Source organism: Rhynchophorus ferrugineus, unplaced genomic scaffold (assembly GCF_030347505.1).
Source record: "Rhynchophorus ferrugineus isolate W39M unplaced genomic scaffold, kcgeb_rfMv2 rfM1, whole genome shotgun sequence".
NCBI lineage: Eukaryota > Metazoa > Arthropoda > Insecta > Coleoptera > Curculionidae > Rhynchophorus > Rhynchophorus ferrugineus.
Window position 1 is genome coordinate 68,779,129 of NW_027472580.1, and position 19,748 is coordinate 68,798,876.

Sequence of the window (19,748 nt, forward strand, 5' to 3'; positions counted from 1 at the left end):
TGGAACTACCCACAGGAATTGATAAAAAATACCAGTTCGAATAATTTCAACACGGTCGGTTCAATGTTTGCTGGATAGAGAAACTTTTCTGTGGTGCATTGTGGTTGACGCTGGAATGTGAAACTTCTGCGGTTATGCGGACTATTCAAATCGACACCAAATGTTCATAACCAGAAAATACTTTTGTCATTACAGTCGACAATATTTGAAAGTCTATCAGGTGAAATTGGACTCTTAAAGTTTAAATACATTTTCTAAAAAGCTTTGCATTAAATTAGCCACAACAAAGTTAAACTTTCAAGGTACACAGGGTTGTTTACTGATATTGATCCTGTTCTTTAATAATACGTATATGTGGTGTAGGTGCATTATATACGACTAATATGCGGGCGTCAAATAAATACGTTTCTGAGGTGTAGCGTTTACTAAATACTACACGTGGACTACCCTATATACGCGGAAGGTCCAATCCCGTGTGGAAACCCTTCATTTCATATTATCGATTTATTGATAGTATATTATATTGACTATGTACAACATTATATCATTTTACCTGAAAGCTAAATAACATACGAAAATATTTTTAGGAAATCCTTATTCTAGCTGGTATCCATTACACACACTCAAGAAGGAAATGCTATTGCTGAGAATGTTTATGTTGATTATTATCACCACGTTTCTGTTGTGTAGCGGTTATCACATTTAATTTACACGCGAAAAGGCCCACTATTTCGACTTCAAAACCTCTTTATATTAACTACGCACAACCCAATACTATTTTGCTAAATAGCATATGAAAATATTTTTTTGAAATTCTTATTCTAGTTGGTATCCACCACATACACCCAAGTATGAAATGCTATTCCTGAGAATGTTTCTGCTGATTAATATCACTTTTCTGTGGTGTAGCGGTTATCACATTCACTTTAAACGCAGAAAGGCAATCTATTTCGATTTCAAGACTTCTTTATATTAAATACGTACAAGCAATACTATTTTGCTAAATAGCATACCAAAATATTTGTATAAAATATTTATTCTAGTAGGTATCCACCACACATACTTAAGTAGGAAATGCTATTGCTGAGAATGTTTCTGCTGATTAATATCACGTTTCTGTGGTGTAGCGGTTATCACATTTGCTTCACACGCGGAAAGGCCCGCTATTTCGATTTCAAAACCTCTTTATATTAACTACGCACAAGCCAATACTATTTTGCTAAATAGCATATGAAAATATTTTTATGAAGTGCTTATTCTAGTTGGTATCCACCACACAAACTCAAGTAGGATATGCTTTTGTTGAGAATGTTTCTGTTGATTAATATCAAGTTTCTGTGGTGTAGAGGTTATCACATCCGTCTAACACGCGGAAGGTCCCTGGTTCGATTCCAGGTGGAAACACTCTTTTTCGACCTCCACTCACTTTATATTAACTACGAACAAGCCAATAATATTTTGCTAAATAGCATATGAAAATATTTTTATGAAATGTTTATTCTAGTTGGTATCCACCACACAAACTCAAGTAGGATATGCTTTTGCTGAGAATGTTTCTGTTGATTAATATCAAGTTTCTGTGGTGTAGAGGTTATCACATCCGCCTAACACGTGGAAGGTCCCTGGTCCGGTCCCAGGCGGAAATACTGTTTTTTTACCTCAAATTTCTTTATATTAACTACGCACATGCCAATACTATTTTAATAAATAGCATATGAAAATATTTTTATGAAATGTTTATTCTAGTTGGTATCCACCACACAAACTCAAGTAGGATATGCTTTTGCTGAGAATGTTTCTGTTGATTAATATCAAGTTTCTGTGGTGTAGAGGCTATCACATCCGCCTAACACGCGGAAGGTCCCTGGTTCGATTCCAGGTGGAAACACTCTTTTTCGACCTCCACTCACTTTATATTAACTACGAACAAGCCAATAATATTTTGCTAAATAGCATATGAAAATATTTTTATGAAGTGCTTATTCTAGTTGGTATCCACCACACAAACTCAAGTAGTATATGCTTTTGTTGAGAATGTTTCTGTTGATTAATATCAAGTTTCTGTGGTGTAGAGGATATCACATCCGCCTAACACGCGGAAGGTATCTGGTCCGATCCCAGACGGAAACACTGTTTTTAACCTCAAACTTCTTTATATTAACTACGCACATGCCAATACTATTTTGCTAACTAGCATATGAAAATATTTTTATGAAATGTTTATTCTAGTTGGTATCCACCACACAAACTCAAGTAGGATATGCTTTTGCTGAGAATGTTTCTGTTGATTAATATCAAGTTTCTGTGGTGTAGAGGTTATCACATCCGCCTAACACGCGGAAGGTCCCTGGTCCGATCCCAGGCGGAAACACTGTTTTTTTACCTCAAACTTCTTTATATTAACTACGCACAAACCAATGTTTCTGTAGTGTAGAGGATATCACATCCGCCTAACACGCGGAAGGTATCTGGTCCGATCCCAGACGGAAACACTGTTTTTAACCTCAAACTTCTTTATATTAACTACGCACATGCCAATACTATTTTGCTAACTAGCATATGAAAATATTTTTATGAAATGTTTATTCTAGTTGGTATCCACCACACAAACGCAAGTAGGATATGCTTTTGCTGAGAATGTTTCTGTTGATTAATATCAAGTTTCTGTGGTGTAGAGGTTATCACATCCGCCTAACACGCGGAAGGTCCCTGGTTCGATTCCAGGTGGAAACACACTTTTTCGACCTCCACTCACTTTATATTAACTACGCACAAGCTAATATTATTTTGCTAAATAGCATATGAAAATATTTTTATGAAATGTTTATTTTAGTTGGTATCCACCACACAAACTCAAGTAGGATATGCTTTTGCTGAGAATGTTTCTGTTGATTAATATCAAGTTTCTGTGGTGTAGAGGTTATCACATCCGCCTAACACGCGGAAGGTCCCTGGTCCGATCCCAGGCGGAAATACTGTTTTTTTACCTCAAACTTCTTTATATTAACTACGCACATGCCAATACTATTTTGCCAAATAGCATATGAAAATATTTTTATGAAGTGCTTATTCTAGTTGGTATCCACCACACAAACGCAAGTAGGATATGCTTTTGCTGAGAATGTTTCTGTTGATTAATATCAAGTTTCTGTGGTGTAGAGGTTATCACATCCGCCTAACACGCGGAAGGTCCCTGGTCCGATCCCAGGCGGAAATACTGTTTTTTTACCTCAAACTTCTTTATATTAACTACGCACATGCCAATACTATTTTGCTAAATAGCATATGAAAATATTTTTATGAAATGTTTATTTTAGTTGGTATCCACCACACAAACGCAAGTAGGATATGCTTTTGCTGAGAATGTTTCTGTTGATTAATATCAAGTTTCTGTGGTGTAGAGGTTATCACATCCGCCTAACACGCGGAAGGTCCCTGGTTCGATTCCAGGTGGAAACACACTTTTTCGACCTCCACTCACTTTATATTAACTACGCACATGCCAATACTATTTTGCTAAATAGCATATGAAAATATTTTTATGAAATGTTTATTATAGTTGGTATCCACCACACAAACTCAAGTAGGATATGCTTTTGCTGAGAATGTTTCTGTTGATTAATATCAAGTTTCTGTGGTGTAGAGGTTATCACATCCGCCTAACACGCGGAAGGTCCCTGGTTCGATTCCAGGTGGAAACACTCTTTTTCGACCTCCACTCACTTTATATTAACTACGCACAAGCTAATGTTATTTTGCTAAATAGCATATGAAAATATTTTTATGAAATGTTTATTCTAGTTGGTATCCACCACACAAACGCAAGTAGGATATGCTTTTGCTGAGAATGTTTCTGTTGATTAATATCAAGTTTCTGTGGTGTAGAGGTTATCACATCCGCCTAACACGCGGAAGGTCCCTGGTCCGATACCAGGCAGAGAAACTGTTTTTTTACCTCAAACTTCTTTATATTAACTACGCACAGGCCAATACTATTTTGCCAAATAGCATATGAAAATATTTTTATGAAGTGCTTATTCTAGTTGGTATCCACCACACAAACTCAAGTAGGATATGCTTTTGCTGAGAATGTTTCTGTTGATTAATATCAAGTTTCTGTGGTGTAGAGGTTATCACATCCGCCTAACACGCGGAAGGTCCCTGGTTCGATTCCAGGTGGAAACACTCTTTTTCGACCTCCACTCACTTTATATTAACTACGCACATGCCAATGTTATTTTGCTAAATAGCATATGAAAATATTTTTATGAAATGTTTATTCTAGTTGGTATCCACCACACAAACGCAAGTAGGATATGCTTTTGCTGAGAATGTTTCTGTTGATTAATATCAAGTTTCTGTGGTGTAGAGGTTATCACATCCGCCTAACACGCGGAAGGTCCCTGGTCCGATATCAGGCGGAAATACTGTTTTTTTACCTCAAACTTCTTTATATTAACTACGCACATGCCAATACTATTTTGCCAAATAGCATATGAAAATATTTTTATGAAGTGCTTATTCTAGTTGGTATCCACCACACAAACGCAAGTAGGATATGCTTTTGCTGAGAATGTTTCTGTTGATTAATATCAAGTTTCTGTGGTGTAGAGGTTATCACATCCGCCTAACACGCGGAAGGTCCCTGGTCCGATCTCAGGCGGAAATACTGTTTTTTTACCTCAAACTTCTTTATATTAACTACGCACATGCCAATACTATTTTGCTAAATAGCATATGAAAATATTTTTATGAAATGTTTATTCTAGTTGGTATCCACCACACAAACTCAAGTAGGATATGCTTTTGCTGAGAATGTTTCTGTTGATTAATATCAAGTTTCTGTGGTGTAGAGGTTATCACATCCGCCTAACACGCGGAAGGTCCCTGGTCCGATCTCAGGCGGAAATACTGTTTTTTTACCTCAAACTTCTTTATATTAACTACGCACATGCCAATACTATTTTGCCAAATAGCATATGAAAATATTTTTATGAAGTGCCTATTCTAGTTAGTACCCATCACACAAACTCAAGTAGGATATGCTTTTGTTGAGAATGTTTCTGTTGATTAATATCAAGTTTCTGTGGTGTAGAGGTTATCACATCCGCCTATCACGCGGAAGGCCCCTGGTCCGATCTCAGGCGGAAATACTCTTTTTTTACCTCAAATTTCTTTATATTAACTACGCACAGGCCAATACTATTTTGCCAAATAGCATATGAAAATATTTTTATGAAATGTTTATTCTAGTTGGTATCCACCACACAAACGCAAGTAGGATATGCTTTTGCTGAGAATGTTTCTGTTGATTAATATCAAGTTTCTGTGGTGTAGAGGTTATCACATCCGCCTAACACGCGGAAGGTCCCTGGTCCGATCCCAGGCGGAAACACTCTTTTTTGACCTCAAACCTCTTTATATTAACTACGCACATGCCAATACTATTTTGCCAAATAGCATATGAAAATATTTTTATGAAGTGCTTATTCTAGTTGGTATCCACCACACAAACGCAAGTAGGATATGCTTTTGCTGAGAATGTTTCTGTTGATTAATATCAAGTTTCTGTGGTGTAGAGGTTATCACATCCGCCTAACACGCGGAAGGTCCCTGGTCCGATCCCAGGCGGAAATACTGTTTTTTTACCTCAAACTTCTTTATATTAACTACGCACATGCCAATACTATTTTGCCAAATAGCATATGAAAATATTTTTATGAAGTGCTTATTCTAGTTGGTATCCACCACACAAACTCAAGTAGGATATGCTTTTGCTGAGAATGTTTCTGTTGATTAATATCAAGTTTCTGTGGTGTAGAGGTTATCACATCCGCCTAACACGCGGAAGGTCCCTGGTCCGATCTCAGGCGGAAACACTGTTTTTTTACCTCAAACTTCTTTATATTAACTACGCACATGCCAATGCTATTTTGCCAAATAGCATATGAAAATATTTTTATGAAGTGCTTATTCTAGTTGGTATCCACCACACAAACGCAAGTAGGATATGCTTTTGCTGAGAATGTTTCTGTTGATTAATATCAAGTTTCTGTGGTGTAGAGGTTATCACATCCGCCTAACACGCGGAAGGTCCCTGGTCCGATCCCAGGCGGAAATACTATCTTTTTACCTCAAACTTCTTTATATTAACTACGCACATGCCAATACTATTTTGCCAAATAGCATATGAAAATATTTTTATGAAGTGTTTATTCTAGTTGGTATCCACCACACAAACGCAAGTAGGATATGCTTTTGCTGAGAATGTTTCTGTTGATTAATATCAAGTTTCTGTGGTGTAGAGGTTATCACATCCGCCTAACACGCGGAAGGTCCCTGGTCAGATCTCAGGCGGAAATACTATATTTTTACCTCAAACTTCTTTATATTAACTACGCACATGCCAATATTATTTTGCTAAATAGCATATGAAAATATTTTTATGAAGTGCTTATTCTAGTTGGTATCCACCACACAAACTCAAGTAGGATATGCTTTTGTTGAGAATGTTTCTGTTGATTAATATCAAGTTTCTGTGGTGTAGAGGTTATCACATCCGCCTAACACGCGGAAGGTCCCTGGTCCGATCCCAGGCGGAAATACTGTTTTTTTACCTCAAACTTCTTTATATTAACTACGCACATGCCAATACTATTTTGCCAAATAGCATATGAAAATATTTTTATGAAGTGCTTATTCTAGTTGGTATCCACCACACAAACTCAAGTAGGATATGCTTTTGCTGAGAATGTTTCTGTTGATTAATATCAAGTTTCTGTGGTGTAGAGGTTATCACATCCGCCTAACACGCGGAAGGTCCCTGGTCCGATCCCAGGCGGAAACACTTTTTTTTACCTCAAATTTCTTTATATTAATTAGGCACAAGCCAATACTATTTTGCTAAATAGCATATGAAAATATTTTTATGAAATGTTTATTCTAGTTGGTATCCACCACACAAACGCAAGTAGGATATGCTTTTGCTGAGAATGTTTCTGTTGATTAATATCAAGTTTCTGTGGTGTAGAGGTTATCACATCCGCCTAACACGCGGAAGGTCCCTGGTTCGATTCCAGGTGGAAACACTGTTTTTTTACCTCAAACTTCTTTATATTAACTACGCACATGCCAATACTATTTTGCCAAATAGCATATGAAAATATTTTTATGAAATGTTTATTCTAGTTGGTATCCACCACACAAACGCAAGTAGGATATGCTTTTGCTGAGAATGTTTCTGTTGATTAATATCAAGTTTCTGTGGTGTAGAGGTTATCACATCCGCCTAACACGCGGAAGGTCCCTGGTCCGATCCCAGGCGGAAACACTGTATTTTTACCTCAAACTTCTTTATATTAACTACGCACATGCCAATACTATTTTGCCAAATAGCATATGAAAATATTTTTATGAAATGTTTATTCTAGTTGGTATCCACCACACAAACGCAAGTAGGATATGCTTTTGCTGAGAATGTTTCTGTTGATTAATATCAAGTTTCTGTGGTGTAGAGGTTATCACATCCGCCTAACACGCGGAAGGTCCCTGGTCCGATCTCAGGCGGAAATACTGTTTTTTTACCTCAAACTTCTTTATATTAACTACGCACATACCAATACTATTTTGCTAAATAGCATATGAAAATATTTTTATGAAATGTTTATTCTAGTTGGTATCCACCACACAAACTCATGTAGGATATGCTTTTGCTGAGAATGTTTCAGTTGATTAATATCAAGTTTCTGTGGTGTAGAGTTTATCACATCCGCCTAACACGCGGAAGGTCCCTGGTCCGGTCCCAGGCGGAAATACTGTTTTTTTACCTCAAACTTCTTTATATTAACTACGCACATGCCAATACTATTTTGCTAAATAGCATATGAAAATATTTTTATGAAATCTTTATTCTAGTTGGTATCCACCACACAAACGCAAGTAGGATATGCTTTTGCTGAGAATGTTTCTGTTGATTAATATCAAGTTTCTGTGGTGTAGAGGTTATCACATCCGCCTAACACGCGGAAGGTCCCTGGTCAGATCTCAGGCGGAAATACTATATTTTTACCTCAAACTTCTTTATATTAACTACGCACATGCCAATACTATTTTGCCAAATAGCATATGAAAATATTTTTATGAAATGTTTATTCTAGTTGGTATCCACCACACAAACGCAAGTAGGATATGCTTTTGCTGAGAATGTTTCTGTTGATTAATATCAAGTTTCTGTGGTGTAGAGGTTATCACATCCGCCTAACACGCGGAAGGTCCCTGGTCCGATCCCAGGCGGAAACACTGTTTTTTTACCTCAAACTTCTTTATATTAACTACGCACATGCCAATACTATTTTGCCAAATAGCATATGAAAATATTTTTATGAAATGTTTATTCTAGTTGGTATCCACCACACAAACTCATGTAGGATATGCTTTTGCTGAGAATGTTTCTGTTGATTAATATCAAGTTTCTGTGGTGTAGAGGTTATCACATCCGCCTAACACGCGGAAGGTCCCTGGTTCGATTCCAGGTGGAAACACTCTTTTTCGACCTCCACTCACTTTATATTAACTACGAACAAGCCAATAATATTTTGCTAAATAGCATATGAAAATATTTTTATGAAATGTTTATTCTAGTTGGTATCCACTACACAAACTCAAGTAGGATATGCTTTTGCTGAGAATGTTTCTGTTGATTAATATCAAGTTTCTGTGGTGTAGAGGTTATCACATCCGCCTAACACGCGGAAGGTCCCTGGTCCGGTCCCAGGCGGAAATACTGTTTTTTTACCTCAAACTTCTTTATATTAACTACGCACATGCCAATACTATTTTGCTAAATAGCATATGAAAATATTTTTATGAAATGTTTATTCTTGTTGGTATCCTCCACACAAACGCGAGTAGCATATGCTTTTGTTGAGAATGTTTCTGTTGATTAATATCAAGTTTCTGTGGTGTAGAGGTTATCACATCCGCTTATCACGCGGAAGGTCCCTGGTCCGATCCCAGGTGGAAATACTGTTTTTTTACCTCAAACTTCTTTATATTAACTACGCACAAACCAATGTTATTTTGCTAAATAGCATATGAAAATGCTTTTATGAAATGTTTATTTTAGTTGGTATCCACCACACAAACTCAAGTAGGATATGCTTTTGCTGAGAATGTTTCTGTTGATTAATATCAAGTTTCTGTGGTGTAGAGGTTATCACATCCGCCTAACACGCGGAAGGTCCCTGGTTCGATCCCAGGTGGAAATACTGTTTTTTTACCTCAAACTTATTTATATTAACTACGCACATGCCAATACTATTTTGCCAAATAGCATATGAAAATATTTTTATGAAATGTTTATTCTAGTTGGTATCCACCACACAAACTCTAGTAGGATATGCTTTTGCTGAGAATGTTTCTGTTGATTAATATCAAGTTTCTGTGGTGTAGAGGTTATCACATCCGCCTAACACGCGGAAGGTCCCTGGTTCGATTCCAGGTGGAAACACTTTTTCGACCTCCACTCACTTTATATTAACTACGAACAAGCCAATAATATTTTGCTAAATAGCATATGAAAATATTTTTATGAAATGTTTATTCTTGTTGGTATCCTCCACACAAACGCGAGTAGCATATGCTTTTGTTGAGAATGTTTCTGTTGATTAATATCAAGTTTCTGTGGTGTAGAGGTTATCACATCCGCTTATCACGCGGAAGGTCCCTGGTTCGATTCCAGGTGGAAACACTCTTTTTCGACCTCCACTCACTTTATATTAACTACGCACAAAATAATGATATTTTGCTAAATAGCATATGAAAATATTTTTATGAAATGTTTATTATAGTTGGTATCCACCACACAAACTCAAGTAGGATATGCTTATGCTGAGAATGTTTCTGTTGATTAATATCAAGTTTCTGTGGTGTAGAGGTTATCACATCCGCCTAACACGCGGAAGGTCCCTGGTTCGATCCCAGGTGGAAAGGCTCTTTTTTGGACCTCCATTCATTTTATATTAACTACAAACAAGCCAATAATATTTTGCTAAATAGCATATGAAAATATTTTTATGAAATGTTTATTCTTGTTGGTATCCACCACACAAACGCGAGTAGGATATGCTTTTGTTGAGAATGTTTCTGTTGATTAATATCAAGTTTCTGTGGTGTAGAGGTTATCACATCCGCCTAACACGCGGAAGGTCCCTGGTCCGATCCCAGGCGGAAACACTGTTTTTTTACCTCAAACTTCTTTATATTAACTACGCACAAACCAATGTTATTTTGCTAAATAGCATATGAAAATATTTTTATGAAATGTTTATTATAGTTGGTATCCACCACACAAACTCAAGTAGGATATGCTTTTGCTGAGAATGTTTCTGTTGATTAATATCAAGTTTCTGTGGTGTAGAGGTTATCACATCCGCCTAACACGCGGAAGGTCCCTGGTTCGATCCCAGGTGGAAAGACTCTTTTTGGACCTCCACTCACTTTATATTAACTACGAACAAGCCAATAATATTTTGCTAAATAGCATATGAAAATATTTTTATGAAATGTTTATTCTAGTTGGTATCCACCACACAAACGCGAGTAGGATATGCTTTTGTTGAGAATGTTTCTGTTGATTAATATCAAGTTTCTGTGGTGTAGAGGTTATCACATCCGCCTAACACGCGGAAGGTCCCTGGTTCGATTCCAGGTGGAAACACTCTTTTTCGACCTCCACTCACTTTATATTAACTACGAACAAGCCAATAATATTTTGCTAAATAGCATATGAAAATCTTTTTATGAAGTGCTTATTCTAGTTGGTATCCACCACACAAACTCAAGTAGGATATGCTTTTGTATAGGTTATCACATCCGCCTAACACGCGGAAGGTCCCTGGTCCGATCCCAGGCGGAAACACTGTTTTTTTTACCTCAAACTTCTTTATATTAACTACGCACATGCCAATACTATTTTGCCAAATAGCATATGAAAATATTTTTATGAAATGTTTATTCTAGTTGGTATCCACCACACAAACGCAAGTAGGATATGCTTTTGCTGAGAATGTTTCTGTTGATTAATATCAAGTTTCTGTGGTGTAGAGGTTATCACATCCGCCTAACACGCTGAAGGTCCCTTGTTCGATCCCAGGTGGAAACACAGTTTTTTTACCTCAAGCTTCTTTATATTAACTACGCACATGCCAATACTATTTTGCCAAATAGCATATGAAAATATTTTTATGAAATGTTTATTCTAGTTGGTATCCACCACACAAACTCAAGTAGGATATGCTTTTGCTGAGAATGTTTCTGTTGATTAATATCAAGTTTCTGTGGTGTAGAGGTTATCACATCCGCCTAACACGCGGAAGTTCCCTGAACTGCGCACAAGCCAATGCTATTTTGCTAAATAGCTTATGAAAATATTTTCATGAAAGGTTTAATTTAGCTGGTATCCACCACAAACCCTCAAATAGGATACGCTTTTGCTGAGAATTTTTCTGCTGTTTAAAATCACGTTTCTGTGGTGTAACGGTTATAACATCCGCTTTATACGTGGAAGGTCCCTAGATCGATCGCAAGCGCAGACACTATTTTTCGATCTCAAAAGTACACACAAGTAAATAATAATTTGCTAAAGAGCATATGAAAATGTTTTTGTGAAATGTTTATTTTAGTTGGTATCCACCACACAAACTCAAGTAAGATATGCTTTTGTCGAGAATGTTTCCGGTATTTAATGTAAGTTTTAGCGGCGTAGTGGTTATGATAACAGCCTAACACGCGGAAGGTCCATGGTTCGATCCCAAGCGGAAACACCCATTTTTTGACCTCAAACTTCTTTATATTAACTAGGCACAAGCCAATATTGTTTTGCTAAATATCAAATGAAAATATTTTTATGAAATATTTATTATAGTTGTTATCCACCACACATACACAAGTAGGATATACTTTTGCTGAGAATGCTTCTGCTGATTAATATCACATTCCTGTGGTGTAGTCATCATATCCGCCTAACACCCGGAAGACCCCTGGTTCGATCCCATACCCAACATAGTTTTCGATCTCAAACCTCTTTATATTAACTACGCACAAGCCAATACTATTTTGCTAAATAAAATATGAAAATATTTTATGAAATGTTTAATCTAGTTGGTATCCACGACACACACTCAAATAGGATACGCTTTTGCTGGGAATATTTCTGCTGTTTTATATCACGCTTCTGTGGCCTAGCGATTATAACATCCGTTTTATACGTGGAAGGTCCCTAGATCTCACTCTTAACAGCACTTTCTTTATCAATGTTGCTTTTCTTTGTCGATGCACTGTGCTTGTTCTTGGTGGTGGTGAAAGGAATTTCGTCATTAAAATAACAAAATATTGTTAGAGTATGTGATTAACAATATATAGTAAAATTAAATGCCGGAATAAATGTTTGGTAATAGAGAATACTTAAAATCCTATTGTAAATAGACATCATAAAAAATGGACAATACAACTGCCATAAAGTAATTATACTAGTGATAAACAATAAGTCAGCAAGGAAAACTCGCATATAATATATAGAAATACAAACGCAGTTGTTTGAAGAGAATTTGTAAAGAATAAATGTAAAGGGAAAATTAGAGAAATGGTATTAGCAAGTTATATTAATGAGGCTGCCATTGCCATTGTATTAATGTCTGGTCCTAATAGCTGAAGGAGCGCTAAAAGGGAAGCCAGACTTAAGTCTCCCGCATAATAATCTACTGAATAACATAATACTTGATGCAAGGAATTTCTCTACAAACAAATTTGTACATGAAGAGGAAGCAACAGCAACTCCAAACTGCGTTAATTACTAATATAGCAAAGAATAATATTTACCAAAAGGGCATTCGTTTTGCATTTTGACACAAAGCCGAAAAATTTTGTTGCATGTATGCCTCGTCTGATTGTGATATATCCATTTAAATCAGTGATGCTTTCTTCTACATATTCCTTTTTCATTAATGCGTTTATATTCGTCAATTGTCGGTTTAAGACATTTTACATTTATTGTACTAACAGTCATTAATAAATACCCTGGTTTAGTTTACACTTACGAATTGACAACTGCCGTTACTTCTGATATAGCTAGAATATTACTACACATAGCTATAGGGATCTCACCATGTTCGAGACATCATTCCCATTTCCCAGACATTTGCTTTTAAGCACATACTGAAGAATATATCACGTTGTAAAAATATTATACAGCTTTATGGTGTAATAGTTGGCTCTGAAACGGAGGTGGCAGTTTCTATTCCCGGTGGCGACAAAAACTTTTATCTACTACACTTGTTTTATATTCTAATATATACACACAATTTAGCTTAATACCTACCTAAACCTATATATATTTATTATTACAAATTTATTATTATAAATATATATATATATATATATATATATATATATATATATATATTTATATTTACTTATATATTTATAAGGTAACTTTTCTTACTACTTCTAGCTTAAATCAAATTTTATTTTATTTTGTCGGTAGACAGTAGATCGGTTGACAGATCGGCCGAATGACTCATTAGGCATTTGCCAACTAAATTGACTTTTAATTTTTAATTCATAATTATGTTACTTTCTATATATATATTTATAAATATTCTCTATTAATATTCCTTCTATTAATTTTATTACTCAATTTCTCCTGTGACAAATTATAGATACGGACATAATTATTTTATTGCTCTTTTGCGGCATAATTGACCACGGGTGATTGTGTTATCATTACAGTTTTAGAGTGGTGTCGATGCAATTATCTTATATTTACTTTATTAGGGGACATTTAATATGTTTGGTATTATTCAAATATTGTTTGTACTATTCTTATAATATTATTATTAATTGTTGTTTCTGTATAAAAGACATAAAAGACAAGAAATACAAGATAGGTTAGCTAACCTTGAAAATCAGGGCGTTGAAATGAGCATTAAAACTATATATTCGCTGCTAAAACACAAGAAAATAAAATGATAGAATTACTAACAACCACTAATATTAAAAGTTATGTAATTTCGTGCGAGCTATTGCCTCTTTGGTGCTTGATACTAAGTAGACTTTTCTGAAAATTGTGTATTTAATAATCTTATGAATTACCTAAAGACCTACATTGTTTAGGAGCAACTTTTAGCAATGTTGAGGGTTAACCATTATATTCCTTAAAATGTCTAGACAGGGGATATACTCATGCTTTAAATATAACTGGAGCCTCTAATGTACTTGAATTAATAATCAAAACATAAAGAATTGAGAATGTTATAAAGATCATAGCGTTCTCAAATGTATTTTATATACCTGCGGCGACCGCCGCGACCCTTTAGACCACCACGTATTCACCTACAACAAGTTCAAAGGTTGGCAACGCCGGTGGATTGGTACCATGCGTTAAAAGACCATCACGACGACCTCTCACTCTCTTTTCTTTTCTCCACCCCCTTGTAACAGTACCACTTCCACAGCGGTACCGTACTTCCTTCACCTTAACCTAATATCATGTCAATTCTCCCGTCGACCACATGTATCATTTATTATCGAAATAAACCAGTATTTCTTCAATCAGTGTTTTTAGTTCTCGTGCAAATTATTTCCAAAAATAGTAGTGAATGTTCGGAGTGTTAATGAACAATCGCATCGACAACCACACATTCCGATCGACCGACCGACGAGACTTACATTCCTACATACCTATTGAAGTATAAGAAGAGTTATAGTTGTTTATATATTTTGTTATACTGATTTGGTGGCTATTCCTGTTTGCTAGATTTGGAAAAAAACTGGAAATTCCACTATCTGTTAACGCTTTAACCGAACCAGATATCACGCTGACAATTGCTCTTGATTTTCTCAAGTAAGGAGGCAACATTTTCGCAATTCCGATTAATATATAGAGACTTGTTATATCAAAACAGTTAATATTAAATAATCAAAAATATTCTTTATATTGCTTTGTTATATTCTATTTCATAAACATAATGCCACTATTCATAGAGACATCATTATATTAATTTATATTTATTGCTCTGGAACAACTGAAATTTAGAATTGTTATACGTGCGGAGGGGCGGGGAGAAAACTGTGGTACCAAATGATCCTATTGGTTCGGCATGATAATGATTGAGACACGCCCTCACTATATTAAGGGTTATAAACACAATATGAAAATCGTCATTTCTTACTCATGTATTCTACAAGGTAGTGACGCTTACAAAAATGACATTATATGAAGAATTAGCGCTCTACTTACGTTTTACAGAGACACAAGTCCGTACATTACCAACACGTATCAGTTCAGCTACTTCCAGTAGAGAGGAAATCAAGTCAAAACGGATAAAATTTACCGAACAACAACGAACAGCATTGGAACTAGAGTACAGAAAAGAGCCTTACATAGGGGCAATTAGGAAAGCTGAACTAGCTGAGGAATTTAGTGTACCTCAGAGAGCACTTCAAGGTTGGTTCCAAAATTGTAGGAAGAGAGATAAAAAGTCCAAACTATTACGCACAAGAAGTAACAGCATATGTCCCAAACCATGGATGGGATATACCAGCAGTGCCAATAATACCGCAGGTCCAGCGAGTGGGAGTCTGCATGACCAATGGCTTCACGGATAACCTAGGAGTCAGACGAATTGAGCCAATGAATGAGAATCGCAAATATGTCCTAGCCTATCAGCCTATAATATGTCCAACTCTGCCGCAGCGTTCAAGGGAGTGCACCATGAACTTAACGAACGACAGTTATCCTGTGAATATTGGTGAAAAATTGAGTATGAATGATCAATGCTCCTCCAGCCAAGGGAATATAATTTTGAAGAACAAACAAACCCAATATGAGGCTCATATCATTACGATCTTTTACATTGTAGCGAAACATATGTAGATCACGTTCCAGCTATTGTAGCCTACTCTCATCGAGTTTTAAGTAACAAAGGGCAATATCTATTCTAAACAATTTGACGTTTAAATTACATCGCCATACAATTAACAAATTCCTGTAATTTTATAGTAAAATCTGAATTGTATAAATATTATTGTTATGAATTGTTTCATAAATTAATTTTATAACTAAATATTTTATAAGAAACATTTAAACTGTTTAATATATGATCATTACGAAATATAATTTTGATTTTAGGCACAATAGTATTAATAATATTATACCTAAATTGGAAATTGAAAATATTTCTTAACTTATTTATTTGCTTGAAATGTTATAACAATTATAAACATGTAGGGAGTATGTAATAAAATATAACATTTCACTTAATTCTTCTAATTATAAATAAAGTAAAGCTTAGAGTATTATTGTGTCTATATATTTTTTTGCGAAATCAAGCTTTGGTTTCTCTGTTTCTAATGGTCTTACTATTCTCTGCCCTATCTAATTCAAAATTACGAAAGTATATATCGAATAACACAAATGCTTGAATAATTTTGTTCTAAAATAATAACAGAGAATGTTTCCTTATAGTTCATATGTATCTTTGTATATTGTATTCGTGTATTCCTTGGTAATTTAAATATGAAATAAACTTTTCTTTTATTTCTTTAGGGCATTTGTATTTTTAATATATATTATTAATCACATACTTTAACTATATTCTGTTATTATTATTATGCTGAGTTTCTTCTGTGACTAAATATTGGTCGAGAAATAATTTTGTTGCTATGTTTGCGGCATATGTATATTATAATTGAGAAAGGGCGACTCTATAATCAGTGCAACCTTAGAGGCGTATCGATAAAATTTTCTTGTGTTTACTTTCTTAAGGTCTAATTAAAATTTTTGGAATTATTCAAGTATTGTGGGTACAATACTGGTAATATTTTTATTAAGATTGTAATAGTTGTGCTGATTTAGCAATTAGAACTTGACGAGATGAACATGAACAATTAAGAACAGTATGAAAACATACTATTATTAAATAAACTTTATTAAAAATAAAGCCTTTTATGTAGGACAGAAACAGCGAATAATCTATAGTACAGTAGTAGGAAGGATAAGGGTAAGAAGTGAAATAGTCGGTTATATATTTTCTGATACCGATTTGGCCGCTATCCCTGGTTGTTCGAGTTGGAGGAATTTTGGTTCATTTGAATGTTCTTATCTGTAGCGCTTCTTATACAAATTTGTTAGACATATAAGTCTTTCTCTGTATACACTTTAGCCGTGTTTAACACCGACAGGTGCTCTTGATTTTCTCAAGGGGAGAGGCGATATTTTCGCTAAGCCAATTAATATATAGAAACTACCAATATCAAAATAGTTAATATTAATTAGTCAATAGTATTCTTAATATAGCTTTGTTATTTTCTATTTCATACCAATAATGACGTGATTCATGGAAACATAATTATATTAATTATTATCTATTGCTCTCGATCAACCTAAATATGTAATTAATATACGTGTAGAGTTATGGGGCAAAAGTGGTGGTACTAGCTATCTAATAAGTTATATTGGTAAAACAACAAAAAGAAAAACCTTTACATAGGGGTAATCAGGAAAGCTGAACTTTCTGATGAACTAAATGCATCTGAAAGAGCTATTCAAGTATGATTCCAAAATTGTAGATAGACTGTAGTAGATCTACAGCCAGAGGAACAAAAATAAACCCTAGCCTATCATTCTATAGTAAGCTCTGATGTCCTTGAACGTATAAGGGATTACTGCATCAATATAATCAACTGCAGTTATCCTCTGCATATCAATGTGAATGTGAATTTTGATGATTAATACTGTTTCGATAACGGGAATAGATTTCTCAAAAACAAACCTAGAGCAATGAAGAGCAATCACAAGATGCATGCTCATAGTAATACACAGCGTTTTCCACATTTGAGTGAAACATATATAGATCACGTTCCAGCCAGTGTTCCTATATCTTATCGAGCATTTAGTAAGAGAGGACCATATCAATTATATACAAGTCCATACATAAATTAGTTTCCTATAAAATAAACCTATTTCAGTGATTTTATAATGACACCTGAAATGTATATATAGTATTGTTGTTTATTCTTTTGTCAATTCATTTTATTACTAAATATTTTTATTATAAATATATAATTATCTCATAAATGAATATGACAAAATTTAATTTTGGTTTTAGGTATTATTGTGTTAATATTTGAATGTTTCTTATAGTTGAAATTTCAATATATTTTTTCAATTATTGATTTGCTTATAGAAATGATATAACAATTACACACAGGTAGGGAATATGTAATAAAATAAAATATTTTGCTTATTCCTTCTTATTTTAATTAAAGTCCTTAGAATATTATTCTCTTTTATATAATTTGATTCGCAATTATGCTTTGGTTTTTATATTTGATATGGTTGTACTGTTTTATTTACTGTCTAATTTAAATTTACGATAATATATATATATATATATATATATATATATATATATATATATATATATATATATATATATATATATATATATATATATATACTGATTCGAATTCTTAATCAAATTTATGCTAAAATTACCACAAAAACATATATTTTCTTATAACTGTGTAACTTTTATCGCGTAAGCTTTTTAGCATTTTGGAAGCAGCCATTTCGACGAGTAAACAACTGCTGAAAGCTAGACGGGAAAGAGGTTACATTGGGAAGGAATTGTTGGGATTGAAAGAACTGCAGAATGCTGAGCATCTGCTGTAGTGTGAAGATACTTGGAAGACCCACTGGCAGTGCAGGAGATTGCATTGGGGCAGGGGCTGGCATATTACGGGAGCCGCATTGTTAGAGGAGGTTAGCTTTTGAGCTAACCTCCTACCCCCCTGGTTGCTCCAAGCAGAGTTCGTGTTGCCGGAGGCTTGTCTGGATTGGATTGGTCTAAGATTCCTCGGAGCAGGTCGACAGCTACAGCCTGTGTAATTGCTGTGTGTGGGTCTCCACAATTGCTGCATTTAGGTGGCTCTTCACGTACTTTGGTGCACGAACGGGTTTCATGGTGTCCGGCGCATTTGACACACCGGGGAGGCGCTCTACAACAAGGTCTGGAATGGACAAACAACTGGCAGTTGTAGCACTTCACAGGCTGGCCGTTGCCTCGTCTTGTTCGACTTTCACGATTGACATGCCTATTTTGGTGCGATTAATGATGTTCCTTTCCTCATTAGAAACAACGACCTGGTTTATGGGAAGGTCTTCGCCTGATTTAAGTTTCCACATTTGAAGAGATTTTGGCGGAAAACCTTGCGAAATAAGGTGTTTTGGCTTCGTCAATCGTTACAATCGTTGGGATGATGACCAATGTTGCCCTTTCAGAAGGAGGGCAGAAGGAGTGAAATGCATAATTCCGGTCTTCAAGAAGGTCCATCAGTTTGCGGAAGTCGTTCGAAGTTGGTATAAATAAGCGAGTTCCGTTCTTTCGGTTTAAAGTTGAGTTTATTCCAAAGAGATTACCTTTGGAATTAACTTTCGCGATTCGAAGGATTTCTGAATATTTCTTCATGTCACGAAGAACGATGGGTGGGATTTTTTCCTTTTTAGGAGCGTTGGTTGGATTTGGGTTCGCCGAAATATTTGGCATAGGTAGTGGGTTGGAGTTTGTGAGACAGTTTCCGAAGTGTTTGGAACTGTGGTTGCTTGAAGAGTGTTTGATGAGTTAATAGCCTGGCTACTTGCCTGAGTATGTTGGGTCGACTTGACGGCCGTTGGTTTGGGCATCGGCTGG

The 19,748-nt window shown here is 35.3% G+C and overlaps 1 protein-coding gene and 22 non-coding genes across 23 annotated transcripts; all 23 read left to right on the top strand.

The window, feature by feature from the left end:
- The first annotated feature begins 1,331 nt into the window (after positions 1 to 1,331).
- Positions 1,332 to 1,404, top strand: TRNAV-AAC (transfer RNA valine (anticodon AAC)). The gene has a single exon. It is a non-coding gene; the product is annotated as a tRNA-Val (tRNA).
- A 411-nt stretch (positions 1,405 to 1,815) lies between these two features.
- TRNAV-AAC (transfer RNA valine (anticodon AAC)) lies at positions 1,816 to 1,888 on the top strand. Its single transcript has one exon. It is a non-coding gene; the product is annotated as a tRNA-Val (tRNA).
- Positions 1,889 to 2,298: 410 nt separating this feature from the next.
- TRNAV-AAC (transfer RNA valine (anticodon AAC)) lies at positions 2,299 to 2,371 on the top strand. The gene has a single exon. It is a non-coding gene; the product is annotated as a tRNA-Val (tRNA).
- A 289-nt stretch (positions 2,372 to 2,660) lies between these two features.
- On the top strand, positions 2,661 to 2,733 carry TRNAV-AAC (transfer RNA valine (anticodon AAC)). The gene has a single exon. It is a non-coding gene; the product is annotated as a tRNA-Val (tRNA).
- A 653-nt stretch (positions 2,734 to 3,386) lies between these two features.
- On the top strand, positions 3,387 to 3,459 carry TRNAV-AAC (transfer RNA valine (anticodon AAC)). Its single transcript has one exon. It is a non-coding gene; the product is annotated as a tRNA-Val (tRNA).
- Positions 3,460 to 3,628: 169 nt separating this feature from the next.
- TRNAV-AAC (transfer RNA valine (anticodon AAC)) lies at positions 3,629 to 3,701 on the top strand. The gene has a single exon. It is a non-coding gene; the product is annotated as a tRNA-Val (tRNA).
- Positions 3,702 to 4,112: 411 nt separating this feature from the next.
- On the top strand, positions 4,113 to 4,185 carry TRNAV-AAC (transfer RNA valine (anticodon AAC)). Its single transcript has one exon. It is a non-coding gene; the product is annotated as a tRNA-Val (tRNA).
- Positions 4,186 to 5,322: 1,137 nt separating this feature from the next.
- TRNAV-AAC (transfer RNA valine (anticodon AAC)) lies at positions 5,323 to 5,395 on the top strand. Its single transcript has one exon. It is a non-coding gene; the product is annotated as a tRNA-Val (tRNA).
- A 169-nt stretch (positions 5,396 to 5,564) lies between these two features.
- TRNAV-AAC (transfer RNA valine (anticodon AAC)) lies at positions 5,565 to 5,637 on the top strand. The gene has a single exon. It is a non-coding gene; the product is annotated as a tRNA-Val (tRNA).
- Positions 5,638 to 6,048: 411 nt separating this feature from the next.
- TRNAV-AAC (transfer RNA valine (anticodon AAC)) lies at positions 6,049 to 6,121 on the top strand. The gene has a single exon. It is a non-coding gene; the product is annotated as a tRNA-Val (tRNA).
- A 411-nt stretch (positions 6,122 to 6,532) lies between these two features.
- Positions 6,533 to 6,605, top strand: TRNAV-AAC (transfer RNA valine (anticodon AAC)). Its single transcript has one exon. It is a non-coding gene; the product is annotated as a tRNA-Val (tRNA).
- A 169-nt stretch (positions 6,606 to 6,774) lies between these two features.
- TRNAV-AAC (transfer RNA valine (anticodon AAC)) lies at positions 6,775 to 6,847 on the top strand. Its single transcript has one exon. It is a non-coding gene; the product is annotated as a tRNA-Val (tRNA).
- Positions 6,848 to 7,015: 168 nt separating this feature from the next.
- Positions 7,016 to 7,088, top strand: TRNAV-AAC (transfer RNA valine (anticodon AAC)). Its single transcript has one exon. It is a non-coding gene; the product is annotated as a tRNA-Val (tRNA).
- Positions 7,089 to 7,257: 169 nt separating this feature from the next.
- On the top strand, positions 7,258 to 7,330 carry TRNAV-AAC (transfer RNA valine (anticodon AAC)). Its single transcript has one exon. It is a non-coding gene; the product is annotated as a tRNA-Val (tRNA).
- Positions 7,331 to 8,225: 895 nt separating this feature from the next.
- TRNAV-AAC (transfer RNA valine (anticodon AAC)) lies at positions 8,226 to 8,298 on the top strand. Its single transcript has one exon. It is a non-coding gene; the product is annotated as a tRNA-Val (tRNA).
- A 169-nt stretch (positions 8,299 to 8,467) lies between these two features.
- TRNAV-AAC (transfer RNA valine (anticodon AAC)) lies at positions 8,468 to 8,540 on the top strand. Its single transcript has one exon. It is a non-coding gene; the product is annotated as a tRNA-Val (tRNA).
- A 411-nt stretch (positions 8,541 to 8,951) lies between these two features.
- Positions 8,952 to 9,024, top strand: TRNAD-AUC (transfer RNA aspartic acid (anticodon AUC)). Its single transcript has one exon. It is a non-coding gene; the product is annotated as a tRNA-Asp (tRNA).
- Positions 9,025 to 9,193: 169 nt separating this feature from the next.
- Positions 9,194 to 9,266, top strand: TRNAV-AAC (transfer RNA valine (anticodon AAC)). Its single transcript has one exon. It is a non-coding gene; the product is annotated as a tRNA-Val (tRNA).
- Positions 9,267 to 9,435: 169 nt separating this feature from the next.
- Positions 9,436 to 9,508, top strand: TRNAV-AAC (transfer RNA valine (anticodon AAC)). The gene has a single exon. It is a non-coding gene; the product is annotated as a tRNA-Val (tRNA).
- A 167-nt stretch (positions 9,509 to 9,675) lies between these two features.
- On the top strand, positions 9,676 to 9,748 carry TRNAD-AUC (transfer RNA aspartic acid (anticodon AUC)). The gene has a single exon. It is a non-coding gene; the product is annotated as a tRNA-Asp (tRNA).
- Positions 9,749 to 10,160: 412 nt separating this feature from the next.
- TRNAV-AAC (transfer RNA valine (anticodon AAC)) lies at positions 10,161 to 10,233 on the top strand. Its single transcript has one exon. It is a non-coding gene; the product is annotated as a tRNA-Val (tRNA).
- A 411-nt stretch (positions 10,234 to 10,644) lies between these two features.
- On the top strand, positions 10,645 to 10,717 carry TRNAV-AAC (transfer RNA valine (anticodon AAC)). The gene has a single exon. It is a non-coding gene; the product is annotated as a tRNA-Val (tRNA).
- A 4,544-nt stretch (positions 10,718 to 15,261) lies between these two features.
- LOC143205585 (homeobox even-skipped homolog protein 1-like) lies at positions 15,262 to 15,663 on the top strand. The gene has a single exon (XM_076418744.1). The coding sequence runs from the start codon at positions 15,262 to 15,264 to the stop codon at positions 15,661 to 15,663; it is 402 nt and encodes a 133-aa protein (XP_076274859.1).
- The last annotated feature ends 4,085 nt before the right edge of the window (positions 15,664 to 19,748 follow it).

Coding starts and splice junctions, on each gene's coding strand:
- LOC143205585 (XM_076418744.1), top strand. CDS start 15,262: ATGACATTATATGAAGAATTAGCGCTCTACTTACGTTTTACAGAGACA.